Source organism: Orbilia oligospora (genome assembly GCF_000225545.1).
Source record: "Orbilia oligospora ATCC 24927 unplaced genomic scaffold scaffold00004, whole genome shotgun sequence".
NCBI classification, from domain to species: Eukaryota; Fungi; Ascomycota; class Orbiliomycetes; order Orbiliales; family Orbiliaceae; genus Orbilia; species Orbilia oligospora.
In genome coordinates this window covers 1,155,163-1,168,856 of record NW_011645561.1, presented here as the reverse complement: position 1 = coordinate 1,168,856, position 13,694 = coordinate 1,155,163, and the positions used below count along the sequence as shown (strand labels likewise).

At 45.5% G+C, this 13,694-nt stretch overlaps 3 protein-coding genes across 3 annotated transcripts; 1 reads left to right on the top strand and 2 right to left on the bottom strand.

The window, feature by feature from the left end:
* Positions 1 to 1,588: 1,588 nt before the first annotated feature.
* On the top strand, positions 1,589 to 3,701 carry AOL_s00004g345 (uncharacterized protein; the record flags this gene model as incomplete). Its single annotated transcript, XM_011118995.1, has 6 exons — positions 1,589 to 1,617; positions 1,710 to 1,853; positions 1,912 to 2,066; positions 2,131 to 2,234; positions 2,297 to 2,755; positions 2,808 to 3,701. The coding sequence occupies 6 exons, from the start codon at positions 1,589 to 1,591 to the stop codon at positions 3,699 to 3,701; spliced, it is 1,785 nt and encodes a 594-aa protein (XP_011117297.1).
* Positions 3,702 to 4,965: 1,264 nt separating this feature from the next.
* AOL_s00004g344 (uncharacterized protein) lies at positions 4,966 to 6,314 on the bottom strand (the record flags this gene model as incomplete). The annotated part of the gene is made up of 2 exons (XM_011118994.1): positions 4,966 to 5,489; positions 5,567 to 6,314. The coding sequence occupies 2 exons, from the start codon at positions 6,312 to 6,314 to the stop codon at positions 4,966 to 4,968; spliced, it is 1,272 nt and encodes a 423-aa protein (XP_011117296.1).
* Positions 6,315 to 7,199: 885 nt separating this feature from the next.
* AOL_s00004g343 (uncharacterized protein) lies at positions 7,200 to 12,997 on the bottom strand (the record flags this gene model as incomplete). Its single annotated transcript, XM_011118993.1, has 6 exons — positions 7,200 to 9,840; positions 9,897 to 10,208; positions 10,287 to 10,592; positions 10,651 to 10,983; positions 11,037 to 12,546; positions 12,622 to 12,997. 6 exons carry the CDS (start codon positions 12,995 to 12,997, stop codon positions 7,200 to 7,202), a joined length of 5,478 nt encoding a protein of 1,825 aa, XP_011117295.1.
* Between the last annotated feature and the right edge of the window lie 697 nt (positions 12,998 to 13,694).

Sequence of the window (13,694 nt, the reverse complement as noted above, 5' to 3'; positions counted from 1 at the left end):
AAACGAGCATTAAATCCCGTTCAGAGACAACGCAGTCCCGCTGGATGCGAACACTTCAAGGAGAACAAGAAAAAATAAATTGAAAAGAAAAATAAAGAAAAATAAAATAAAAGTAAAATAAAATCTGGAGCAAAAAAGTCTTCGAGCGAAGGAATCTTGATTGATAACGTAAGAAAGGGAACCAGGAGAGAGCTCGGGCGGCTAGCTTTCAGTCATATATTGGCACAGTTAGACTTCGGCATTGCATAACATAATCGTTTGATATAAAATTGACAGACAGCAGTCTTGTCAGTCCTGCAGACGTTCTGGAATATTTTACATTCCTCGTTACCAAACTTGAAACGACAAACGGCCCTACGAAATTCGAAGTCAGATGTTATTATTTTCGGTTGTTTGTCCATCGGTACGTACTTACCTGCTTTGCCATCTGCTCCGTGTAATTATAATGCAATGAGGGTGGGTGACTAGTCGGGCGACCAGGGACCGCCCGGATCTGGATTACATGACGATGATGCAGCTGTGCACAACAGTGGGCTGATTTTTAATACTCTCAAACAGCCATACATCAGACATTTTCCATTTTTGAATACTTACTGAAGTAAAGTACTAAGTACTTACTTAAGGAAGCACTTTAAATATATCTCCGGCATCTGCCATATTCCGAGTACTTTTATAATCCAATTGGATCATAAAATTGGTCGCAACTGCCAGCCCGGATACGTTAGGATATCAGCACAGCTCAACTGTCCGCCCAAATTCCTGCAAAAATCGGGACATCTACACATCTACATCTACCTCTACATCTACCGTTCCTCCTTCCTACTTCTCCACCATCAGCATCATCATCATCAGCATCATCAGCATCATCATCGTCAGCATCGGCAGAATCATCAGCACCATCGCCTGCATCATCCAGAGTGTATCATTATCATTGTCACATCATCCTCCAGCTTCGGTTCCATAGTCTAGCCAGTTACCAATTTCTTGCTATCCAACTGCAGAAATACACTAACCACTTCTAACGCCATTGCTCGCTTTATCCAACAAGCTCTGCAAATCTGCTAGCTATCCGTGGGGGTTACAGCGCAAATCGTATCTTCGTGTCCCTAGCTGGTTTCGCAAACACCGGACCCACTTGGTGTTGTTAGCCTGCATAAGAAACAGCGAGCCTGGGAAAGTTCGACTCCTTACGACCCATATAAAGGCACTTCGCATCGGGGCCGACACTCTTTAAACTCACCGAGACGGCAGGCGGACAAATTGGACCTTAGCAGCCTTTGACCATTTGTCCGAGGTTTTTATTTTTTTATTTTTGGGGTTGTGGGTCTTAACTACAATTTGAAAGCATTCAGTCATAGTGTCGAAAACCGCTACAGTTTTCGGAAAACCTTTCCCTTATTTCCCTCCTTCTTGACCCTTTGAGTTTCACGACTCTGGATCGTACTGGTCTTCGAATTTATTTTCAGACATCAGGTCGGTCTTCGGAAACAACTCTACTCGACTCGAAGCCCCTACAAGGGAGCTTCTCGCTCTTCGGTTAACTACATCAATTATCTTGGCAACCTATTCTGGACATTCCCTGTTCACCATGAAAAAGATTACCCTTTTTGACATTCGGTATGTTGTGTTGTTCAAGCTGCAATTCAATTTAATGGGATGAATTGAAAGTAGCAACAATTTTAACTAACCGTGTGGGCTTTGTATTGTAGTCTCGATGAGGATGTTCTCGTAATACGTGGCGATCCTACGGAGGCTCCGGCCGTGCAGCTGAGTGGGAGGGTTATCTTGTCCTGCACAGAGCCGGTCAATGTCAAGTCCCTTTCCGTCAAGCTGAATTGTCAACAAAGGTTTCGGTCCGTGGTGTTTTTCTCTCCATTCCTGGGACGAGTCTTGGTTAACTCTTTGACATAGTGTAAATGAAATCTTCCACGGACCTTTCGGGCCAACGATGAAAATGTTCAAACATGATGGTATTCTTTTCTCAGACCGAAAGGTTCAGATCGGGGAGAAGACTGTCATCCCCGCTGGGAACCATGAATACCCGTTCCAATGGCTTCTCTACGGCAGTATGTTAACCCCTTCCCATGACCTCCGGTAACCGTAACTTGTCTAACGGCAGTTTCCATCTAGATGCACCAGAGTCTGTAGAGGGTTTCAGCGAAGCTAGCATCCTCTGGGATCTTCATGCACACCTCGAGCGAAGCGTTTACCTCTCAGATCTTCATGCATCCAGGGTGAGGCTGAAGTCTCTCTAAATTCATATACGTGTCAGCTTGATTCTAACTCGATGCTTTAGCACTTCCGTGTCGTTAGGACATTACCACATACTGCTTTAGAGTTCTCTCAGACTATGGCTGTCGAGAACGTCTGGGTAAATAAGATCGAATACAGCGTTACTACACCATGCAAAGCCGTCGTATTCGGATCTTTTATCCCAATCGAAATCAAATTGACACCTTTACTCAAAGGCTTACTAGTGAACAAAATATCGGTTTCTTTAAAAGAAACCTACGAATTGAGTCCTCATGTGGCCAAAGAAATTAACGGAACACGGAATATTCTCGACGTTGAATACCCTGGATGGGAGGATCCGCCGAGTGATGAGGATGATGGGTCTTGGATCCTCAACGAGAAAATATTTCTCCCTCAGACGCTAGCCAAATGCCTCCAGGACTGTGAGGTTGGTAAAATAAAGATTCGACATAAACTCAAATTCGCAATCCAACTCAAGAACCCTGATGGCCATATCTCCGAGGTACGTGTTCCCGCGTCTGGAATAAATGATCAAAGTTTCTGACGATATTTAGCTTCGCGCCACTCTTCCCATCATGCTCTTTATCTCCCAGCATTATCTTGTCAACGATCAGAACCAAGTCCCGGAAATAACAAGCTTTGTTACCGCCGAGGATGAGACTGCCGCACCCCCGCGGTATGAACAACATCAACTAGACACGTTGTACGAAGGTGTCGACTTGAATATGTACCTGAGTCGGACCAACTCCCCAGTCCTGCTTAGTAGATCAGGGTCTGCAGAGAACCTTCAACAGCTACAAAGTGCTGGTCTCACACCCCTGAGCTCGCTTTCTGGAACCTCTTCCCCAATGTTCACCCACGATGCCTCGACGTCACGCTCTAGTAATGTATCGTCTAGCTATGGTACAAGTCACCTATCTCTTATGACTGCACACGGCCATGCCGACCTCGTTGCTAGGTTGCAGCGAGCTCATCAGCGGCCAGCAGGCTCGAGTGGTAGCTTGAACGCTTTGGCGAATAGTACGTCGTGGACCAATCCTTCTAGTGGAAGGCAGTCTCCGAACCCTGATTCACCAACTCTCGAAGCCCACTCACTTTCTTCGAGTCCGAATACCGCTCTTCACATGGCAACTATTTCACAAGTTCCATCCTACAGCACAGCAATAAGAACGCCAACTCGTAATTTGAGCTTTGAAAGTTCTCCAGCCTATGAACGAGTCGCAAGCGGGCCCCCTAGCAGAATTACTTCCTCATATAGCCTGGCTGATATGGCTGAAGTACCAAGTTTGTCACGTTCTTCTAGTTCAAGCGGACATAGTGGTCGCGGTCAAGCCTCGCCTGAGGAACATCAGAGCACTGGAGGACAGCAGCCAAAGCAAAATACACCACCCTCTACCGGCCAGGGACATCGTGCCCCGAAGCTATTCGCGCCGAGATGGAGAGGCTAGCTTTTATTTTTCTTGGCTACACCTTTCACAACATCAATCGATCAATCAATCAATCAATCATTACCCGTCGTCCGGCATGGCTAGTTGATTACTCCATAAGTTTTCTTTTTCACTGTATCATACTATTCATTGTCCTCATTTTTCAAAGCAAACGTTGGCAGGTGCCATACTTGCTTTTTTGCTTTCATATAAGTTTTTCCTTTCTATCTCTCTCTTTCTTGTCTCCCTCTTTGTTTCCCATGGCATTGGCTTCCTGGAAGTCGGCGTTTTTTTTTACACAAGATACACAATAGAATATCAAGCGGGGTTTACGGTGTTACTTAGTACGGGTTGTATCATGGATTTCTTGTTTTTCCCCCTCTCAAATTTGGGTTCATATGGGCTCGGCTTAAGCTTACAGTCTACTTGCGTGTACGCAGATGCACATGAATCATAGACTTTTTCATTTGTTCAAGTACTACGTACTTCTGCATTATCATTATTTTTTCCATCATCAGGTTTTTTCTGTCTCGTGATCCGGGACAGCTGTCTTGTACATACATACTTGCATATCCGGATGTTCCGGATCCGGGGTCTTTTTATCCCTTCTTTGGCTAACGAAGCGGATAGTCGGGTTTTCTCCATTCACTTCATTCACATGCATAAATATCATTCCACTTTTTTCTTTTCTTTTACCACCATGGAAATTGTGTAGTAAATTTACGTATTTATAGGACGGCGTTTTCATGTAACAAAAATACAATCTCTCATCTCGGCTTAGAGCATCAAGCAACGGTTTTTAGTAGAATTTGATTAACTAATGGGATGACGGAGGTTCATTCGGAAGATTCCGTGGATGAGGCGACTTCATGAGACCAACATTAACAGCTGTAGATATCTAACGGAGCTTCATAGTCTCAGGCATTGCGGCTGACTACAGCTACCCAATGTCTGGTAAACTTAAAAAAGGTCGGTAAACATGCACGTACATGTACATGCATAACGGAAATTGCGAAGTTGGGTAATATAATTGAACATCGGGTCAAAGAAGTAATATACAAAGTTGTCCTGTCAAAACGGTAAAGCAAGTAGGTAATTGAAAGGGCTATAGCATCAATGGATCAATAATATCTACTATAGTACTAGCTGACTACTTATAGAGCATCTAAGCTAGAAACATTTCAACCAACTGAAATCGAAATTAAACTAATAAACCTGGAAGACTACCAAAGCGTTTTAGACCCTATAGGTCTATCAATAAATTCCACCCCCCGATTATTTACTTCTACAGATAACCAGGTTTTCGAGATGATATATTATCCTCTTCATTAGATACCATTTCTCGTTTAACAAATCCTGAACCGCCCCCGTCTCCGCCTCCGAAGCCCCCAGGATTATCGTAATAATCTCGCCAAAAGAAATCCTCGTCAGTCGGGCCAGATAGGTAAAATGGCGGTTCCGTAGAAGGGGCAACATTGACTTGTCCAAAATGGCTGCTCCTGGTGACTCCCGTACTTGACCCCTCGCCCGGGTCGTTTGGGTCATTGAATATCTCGCCGAGTGTGGGCGGGGTGAGCGAGGGTAGATCCGCTTCACCATTTGAAGGCAGAGGAGCCCCGAGGCGAAGTACTACGTCCCCTGGACCGGTTGTATTGGGTACTCGCCACTCCACTCCCGCGTTTGCGGGGGAATTGCGGATACGGTCTGGTATTCTGAGTGCCAACTCCTGGAGACGGTTGAAATTGAAGAGTCTCAGGCGTCGGATGGTGTCGGTCGGCTCGGTCAATAACTCGACCATGCAGTAACATCCTAATATAGTATCCGAAGGAATATATCAGTCATGAAATAGTATATATTAATTCTTTCAACAGTTAGAGTTAACTTACCGTAGATGAAGTTGCAATAGCGAGCATGAGCGGGTCCACATCCTGTCCTAGTCGTACCACCGGCACCGTAGGCTCCGAGTGACGTTCGAACAAGCTGCCAATTGATCTTATTGCAGCTGCATTTCATACATATATTTATTGCTTCCCTCACTAGCCGTCTGGAAGAGCTTTCTGTATTTTTGCGGATGTGACTCCACCGACGCTTAAACGCATCTAAATCATTAGGGCTGGCACCTGGGATATTATAGTCTCCATCAAATACCCTCGAAATCCGAGCTAGAATCTGGGGTTCATCAGAACTCGAGGGACATTGGATTCTTGGCCGCAGGCTTTTATAGAAGAGCTTTTCTGTGCTTAAAATACCGTTGCCGCGTATGTCAATGCGGCCAGCGCCAGAAGAGTCGAGCTCTTCTGACTGCTGGGGTACCTGAGTTAAACTGCTCCCTCTTTCCTCTCTCTCAACTTCGAGATTTGTCCTTGTTAAATTCTTAACATCTGGGGCAGCTGGCAGCCATTGTATTGTCGTATTGGCAGCTATGTTGGTGTTATTTCTGGAATTGGTAGGGGAAAGTGGGCTCTTTGGAGATAAGTGATTTCCCATATTCAATGGGCTTTTTGCAAGAACAGCGGTATCAATTGGGGATGCAAATGCTGTATTATAGCTCGTGAAAATGAAGATGGTGATGCAAATATTCTTGAGGATACTAATATTCATGTATACGCCGAGGGATACTGGGCAGGGCCCCATGCTTACTGCGGTGAGTGCCCAGGCTAAGGGGTTCCATAGATGGCGCACCTTAATCCGATTTGACGTAAAGGCCCGCAGAATCATAATAGATGGACCACTTATACCGCGGGAATCTAAAATGAAGATCGAGAGTGAGAGAAGAATAGATTTTAAGTAGGGAACGTATTAAAGTACAGACCGACCCAGTACAGGCGTCTAAGGTACGTAATTTATATTTATAAAGTATACCCACTGCTGTGCAGGAAAGTGGTGTTTTCAGTATACCGTTCGATCGCAAATCTGATTATGATTGGTAAATTTCTGCTTTTTAAATATACTGCTCTAATTCGTATTGAACACCGTACTACAACTAAAAAACTGTATCAATACGGTATCGATGTCAATATTAATAAGTCCCCTTCTGGCCCGATGAGTAGATATATATAAGTGTTTATAGGCCGGCTTCCGCTTGAACGTAAGACCTGGGGCTGTGTTTTCGCCGACCTATATCGAATCGTCTCCATAATGCATTAATGTTCTGCCGGTCTAGCCCAAACCTTTGCTTCCCAGTTTTGCGAAATTCCCTCGAGCCTCGCGGTATATGTTGAGTCTAGTGACACGTCTACCAATTTTATCATTAACTAAGCAAATTTCAAAACATGAAACGTTTAAGGATGAGATTTAATGTTTATGCTAGCGGAGATTTGTTTCTAAGTACATATGGCTAAATTATGTCTAACTACGATATGCATACGGCATATGCATATTTCTTTGAAACTTCCAACAGTATTCACTAACACAAAAAATCCAACAAATCTGCTTGGTCAGTCTTGTAATTGCGTGGTCACAAGGATACTAGTTTTGAAACAGCTGGGTCTCATACCCGCTTAGGTTGGTACGCTCGCCTCAAAACCAATGCCACCTCGCTACTATATCATCAATGTCCTTGCCCTGGCTTGAATACCAGTACCTTCTTCTTCGTTGAATCTTTTCCTTTGTTGACCTCTTTGCTAGCCTTTCTGCTGTTTCATTTGCCTCTTTCAAAGAAACCAAAACTCTCTGGGCAACACCATCGGTAACAGCTTTCTTAGATGCTTGGTCCAAAATCTTCCAAATTTTGATTTCATTTGAATCTGCATTTTCATAATCCCATTCGCTGTCCTCCTTAGAGTCCCTGTTCGTTGACATTTTCGAAATTCCTGAGTAGCTCCAACTACCCCAGCTAGAGTATTCCGTGCTTGGTAGATCCTTGATGAGGTACTGATATCGCTTGGCCTCTGCAAGCTCCAAACTGGTCATACCGTTTGCATTTTCAGTGACTACGGTTTCTGGTACTGCGGCAGCAAGAATTTTCTTAAGAACATCTACCTCTGACCTCTTTGTCGCAGTGTGAATCGGTAAATCACCTAAAGAAGTTCGGATACTGAGGTCCGCACCCTTAGAGTGTTGTAATATCATCCCAACAGTCGTGACGCATGGAGTTGACGCCGAACCGTAGTAATCACGGTTTCGGGCCATGTAGTATGCCAAAGGTGTGTAGGCGACGTCATCTCCCAATGCACGTTGAGTGAATGCCCAAGCCTTGAAATCTTCCGGAAGAACCTCAAGACAGCCAACAATGGTCTCCCACGATCTGGATTTACCTGGATTGTTTTCGAAGGGTTTGCAGTTGTTTATGATGGTGTGTACTAAGTTGCAACCTGTTTCGCCTTGTTTGGCGTAGATGTCTGCGCCGAGATTAATGAGGGCTTGGATGGCGTGTTTGTTGGTTGCAGAACCGGCGAGTAGGAGCGGAGTCACATTGTATTCGTTTTCCTTCGATTCGAGTAGCTTGGGGTTACGGTCGAGGAAATATTTGATGTTGTTCGTGTACCAAGCAACTTTCTCCTCATCAGACTTTTCTTTGTCCAATGTGACTGTCTGGTTTAGGACAATGGCGTGGAGGAGGAGTGGGTGATCAACACCAGTCCAGCGCTTGATAGTTGCCTCGTCAGCTTTACGGAGTGCCTTGAGAGATTGATTATCCTCTGGGTGCTTGAGTCCCTCAAGTTTCTTCTGATAAGCGCGAAGGGTGCGCTCTGGACCGTCAGTTAGGAGCCATTCGAAAACCTTGTGTGAACCGTAAAAGGCGGCGTAGAGACCCATCGGTTGGCGATACGATCTGGTAACTGTAGTCGTGTCGTTGGGGTTCGCGGCTTTGGCCCAATCCGTACGCTTCTTTCCATGGATGCTCAGGCCGAGGTAGTGTTTTGGTTTAACTGGGGTTTCTTCCTCTTCCTCTCCTTCCTTTCCATCACCAACCTTTTCAGCAAGGAGTGCACCAATACCATCCCATTCCATAAGGGTTTCAAGGATTTCAATGCGCTCAAACTCAACTGCTGCACGGCCATGGTCGCTGTTGGTGTTGGTGGCGCAGAAAATTCTTCCGTCAAACTTTCGACCCTTAGGTGCGAGCTTGTCCATGGTTGAGGTGATGTATTGCAGAAGTTCGGTATCACCGACTCTGACGGCCTGGTAAAGTAGAGTTGATTTATCTTCCTTTGATTTATCGACACCCTCGCCGTCGAGGATGAATGGAATGTCAAAGTTGATCATCTCGAGAGCCGAGATATTGCTCTTGACTTCTTTGCCTAACTTAGCAACATTGTCAATGGTGAGTTTCCCGTCTGTGAGGTCGAACTGCTCAACGCGAAGCTCCGCATTTTCATCATCCGATTCGGCATCAGTTTCGTAGTCGTCGTCAGAATTCTCGTAGTAAGGGTTGTACTGCTTCTCGTTCTCTTCCTCTGGGCGCTTTTGGGCGGTTGCAATGCTGAGAATAAGATCGAGTAGCTCCTTAGGGTGCTTCTTGTAGGCTGTAATAGCGAAGATGCTATAGCCCAATTGGTTCTTGCTTGTGATCAACAACGGAGTTTTTTCTTCGTCCCATGAAGTAGTTGTATACTTTTTGATCATTTCCTCGTTACCATCCCAAGCCGCTTTAAAAAGTTCGTGGTAGGCGGTCGTGAGTTTTTCGTCTTTGTGGGCATCTGTGAAAGTGAATTGAATTTCAAATTTCTTTTCCGGCTTTGGCGCTTTCTTTTTAGAAGAAGTTTCGGACCCTTCGCCATCACTAGACTCATCATAGTCGAACCAATTGCCGTTGTTCTCATTCTTCTTCTTCTTCCAGAACACAGGCTGCAGCTCTTTGAATGGTTTCGCGCCCTTAGCGATCATCCAGTCAGAAAGTTCTTTGTACTTTTTCTCTAACGCTAAGAGTTTTTCCTCCTTGAGTTTAACTTTCTCTGGGTCAGCGTGATCTTGATGCCCCTCTGTCTTGCTTTTCTCGAGGTTTTCATTGAAAGTTTTTCGAACGCTGTTCTCTGATTCGACCATTTGGGAAGCCATCCAATATTCATAAGAGCCCTTTTTGTATTCCGCCGGAACCGAAAGGATTTCACGCGGAACGCTATCGTCAATCTTCTTTTTCTGTGCTTCGCGGTGGTTCTCGAGCGCATTTTGTAGATGCCTAAGCTTCTTGCGGATAAGATCCAAGTAGGCAAAGAACCTAAAATAGTACGTTAGTATGATATAAAGACTCAAGCTTAGTCGGGTTTTTCTTACTTCTGATTGTACCGTGTCGAAGGGTAGTTGCCGTCGCTGTCGAGTTCTGGAACAAAACTTCCAGCGCTGTAACTGTTCAGATCAACTCCAAGCTCGATACATCTCCGGAAAACATCTGGCATTTCAGCTTCTAATGCTAACTCCGCAGGCTGTTGGTGATATTCTTGGAAGTTGCTGTGGTGAGTATCTCTGTTGTGGCGATATTTATTGCCTTGCCGTTTAACGGCAGTCATAAAGGCATCGAAGGTGACTTCTGGCGCTACACCTTTGTCAAGGAGCAACAGCGCCTTCTCTTCATCGCCTTCACAGATGCTAAAACCAAGTTAGAAAGTATCCTAGTCGGAAAGCATCCTAGCCATAGATGCTACAAAGTTTGTGGTTGAGACTTACGCGACCATAAGAGAGCTAGTTGGGGAGGGTCTCCAATCGCCCGATATAGCTACATGCTTCGCGGCAGCGAGTGCTGTTGCAGCATCTTCTTCAAAAAGGATTTTTAGGCAGTCAATGTCCCCCATTTGCACGATGCGGGTGAATGCACTGATTCCGTTCATATCAGCTTGGCCGGAAGAAGCTCCGAGTTCCAGAAGCGTTCGTAGCATCTTTTCACGCTGTTCCTTCTTTGGCAATTTAACTATTAAGTTGATGGTTAAGAAGGCAGATCGCGGTTGGCCATTGTAGTCATAGCTTATCTTGATTCTAAATGAAACCGGATTGTTAGAGATCCTTATATTTGGGATGAAAAGGGAGGACTTACGGCTGAAGGACATCAGCGCCAAACTCGGAAACTAGGAGTTCTACTACATCAGCACGGCCATTGACGATAGCGTAGTGCAATGGGGACATCTGGTAATCCCAGTCGGCGAGGTTAATATCAAGAACATCGTCCTTCTCCTCTTCTTCACTACCCAAGGCGCCAGCCTCTGGTTCGTCGTTTTTCTTCTTATTAATCTCTACAAAAGACGAAGCTCCTGTTCGAGCCGTTCGGGCAGTGACTGACTCGTCCTCAGATATCATGTCGATATCCTCATCCTCGTCTTCTGCCATTTCTTCATCCTCATCCTCGCTTTCCTCTTTCTCTTTCATTTCCCTGCCATTGAAATCAGCATTTATTGACGAGATGTTAGGCTATAATATACTCACTCATCTTCTGCACCTTTCTCCCCTTCAGATTTGGCCGGAAGACCCTTGGCAGCGCGCTCTCTATCTTCTCTGTCGTCACGAATTTGCTCGTTCTCTTGGCTCTTTAGTAGTAGGAGTTTGACAATCTCTGGATCACCCCTAGCAGCCGCCATGTGCAATGCGGTACGCCCATCGACCAGACGCCAGATTAATTTTGCGCCAGCGTCAAGAAGTATTTTCACGATCTCGGGTGTTGAAACTAAGGCAGCTAAGTGAAGGGGGGTTCGACCAGTATGGTCCCGTCTGTTAACGTCGTGGCCCTCTTCGGCAACCCACTTTCGGATCAGTTCGACATCATTGGCGACGATGGCTTTACACAGGGTTTCGTCATCACCAATATAGGCCATCTCGGTCCAATCTTCTTCAGTAATTGGATTGAAACTTCCGATCTCTTGACGACCTGGATCATCTCGAATGAATGAGATCTTTCCACGAACAAAGAATTTATCGTCTTCTGCTTGTAGAGCCTTCTCTTCCTCGGACGTAGCCTCGGGGCAATATCCACAACAGTCATCGATGATATCTTTGACACTGCCGATGAAAGCTGGGTGCCGATGGAGATAAGCCGGTCGTTCTTTTTGAGCCCGTTTATTCCACTCGGCGTTGAGAAGCATGTCCTTCTGATAGATTAACTTCTCAGACCTTTTGGCATTATGGGGCTTTCCGTAAGGAATAGAAACAGTGTGATAGTTCGCTTGCTCCTCTTCCGTTATATCCCATTCGGGGACTTCGGCTCCCTGGGCTTTTAAGTCTCCCTTTAAAATCTTTCTAGAAGTATAGTTCCTCTTATTGGGACGACCACGTTCGCGACGCCTGTCTTCAAGATAAGAATCCCGTTCCTCAACATCTGGAAGTCGCTCTAGGACGAGTAGTTTCGCGAGGCCTTTCAACCTATTGATGCTCCGCTCGTAGATCGTAGGATCAATCTTTTCCCGAGTAAGAGCGGGGTAGTAGACTTCGAACCCACGCTTTCGATACTTTCCGAGACGGAACTCGTAAGATGGACTGCGGCGAGTGATGTCAATATCATTGCACTGTAACATCCAAGATGCAATAGCCCGCGGGTTTGCGTAAACCTGACTTCCGTCATAGGCGACACAAGCACAGTTCACGTCAAATCCAGTAAGTATCTCGCTGATGCTGGAGTAGAGACGGAGAACAATCTGAACATGGCGATTAGGGTACTGGGATATGATAGTAATTGTGTTTTTCGTACGAATGCTGCTAGTTTCCCAAAGAAGGTTGTCCCGGATAGTAGCCTCGATAGACTCCATCCGTTTGATAGCAACTTCTTCATCCTTTGTGCCATAGATGAAGAGATCAACATCACTAGATGGAGCTAGTTTGTCATGATACCAGTCTCGCATAGACCGTTTGGTTTGCCTGTGTTCTTCTGGGATAGGAAGCAACGGAGTTAAAACACTGCTACCTGCCGCGATTATGTTGGTCCAGTCCAAATTCTGGAGAGCACCTGTCATGAACGATATGTAATTAGCTTCTACACTCCTAATAAGATTATATAAGGACCCTATCAATTAAAACCTACCTTCGCTAAACAACGTGAAGTTCGTCTTGAAATCATCAAAATTTACAATGGCTTGTTCACCATCCTTTTTTCGGATTTTAGCATCGAGCTCCATGAGATACTTAGCCTTTTGCTCTGGCGTTTCTGCATCCAGATCGCGAGCCTGAACCTTGATGTTGGCTTCCTGCCCAGAACCGTAGATTGGAACCAGTCCAACAGTGTTGTCCTCCAACACTGCATTTGAGGGGTCCTGAGCAAAAAGCGTACGAAGCTTACTCTCATATTCAAGATATGGCGGAAGCAAATCTCGAACAGATTTAGTAGAGTTTTCAGAGAGATATGACAAAAACGACGCCGGCTCTGCAGGGAGAGACGGGAGGGCTTCTGGGCTGCTCATAATTGTCGTTGGTCGTGGTGGGGAAGTTAACGAAGTAGAGTATTTGCGAATGTGACCTAGGACAAAACGACTAGGAAATCTAGAAGGACAAAGGCTGAGACTAGAATCTGCCTTGTAATTGGTCAATTGGGTAGTTCCCTTCTTGAAGTTGTAGGTCGAAGATAAAGATGGAATTGCCTAGCGAACGGTGGTTGAGTATCAAATGTGGAAGCAGCTTCAGGTACCTTTATACTTTGACCGATCCAACTAATCATGCTGTTGGCAGACCGCCGCAAACATCCAGCGCTGCCAGCCCTCACCACAATCTCCAACATTTTGAAACCTCGTCCGAGGGCCAAGGGCCATCGAAGCACCTTCCCCACTTTTAATTTTCACGGAAGTTCAAAGCAAGATCTTTGGTAAAGTTCCCGAAAGACATTGACCATAGGCCGGATCTCCACAAGGAACCAACAGTTAGCTCTTTCCGGTGGGTCAGCTTCAGCTTGGCATTGCTCTGAAGTTAATCTTTCGCTAAACTAAACGAGGCGCGGCAGGGGTTTGTAAGACTCATACCGGAAGCATCGCCGGGTGCAACGTGCAACAATGACTCCGTCGCGAATTGGAATACGGATTCAAGCTTGCACATTGCTGATCGAGCTTCACGAGGTCAGGTGGGATGGCGTCCCATGTTAAGTGATTTCAATAGATGACTGTTTTT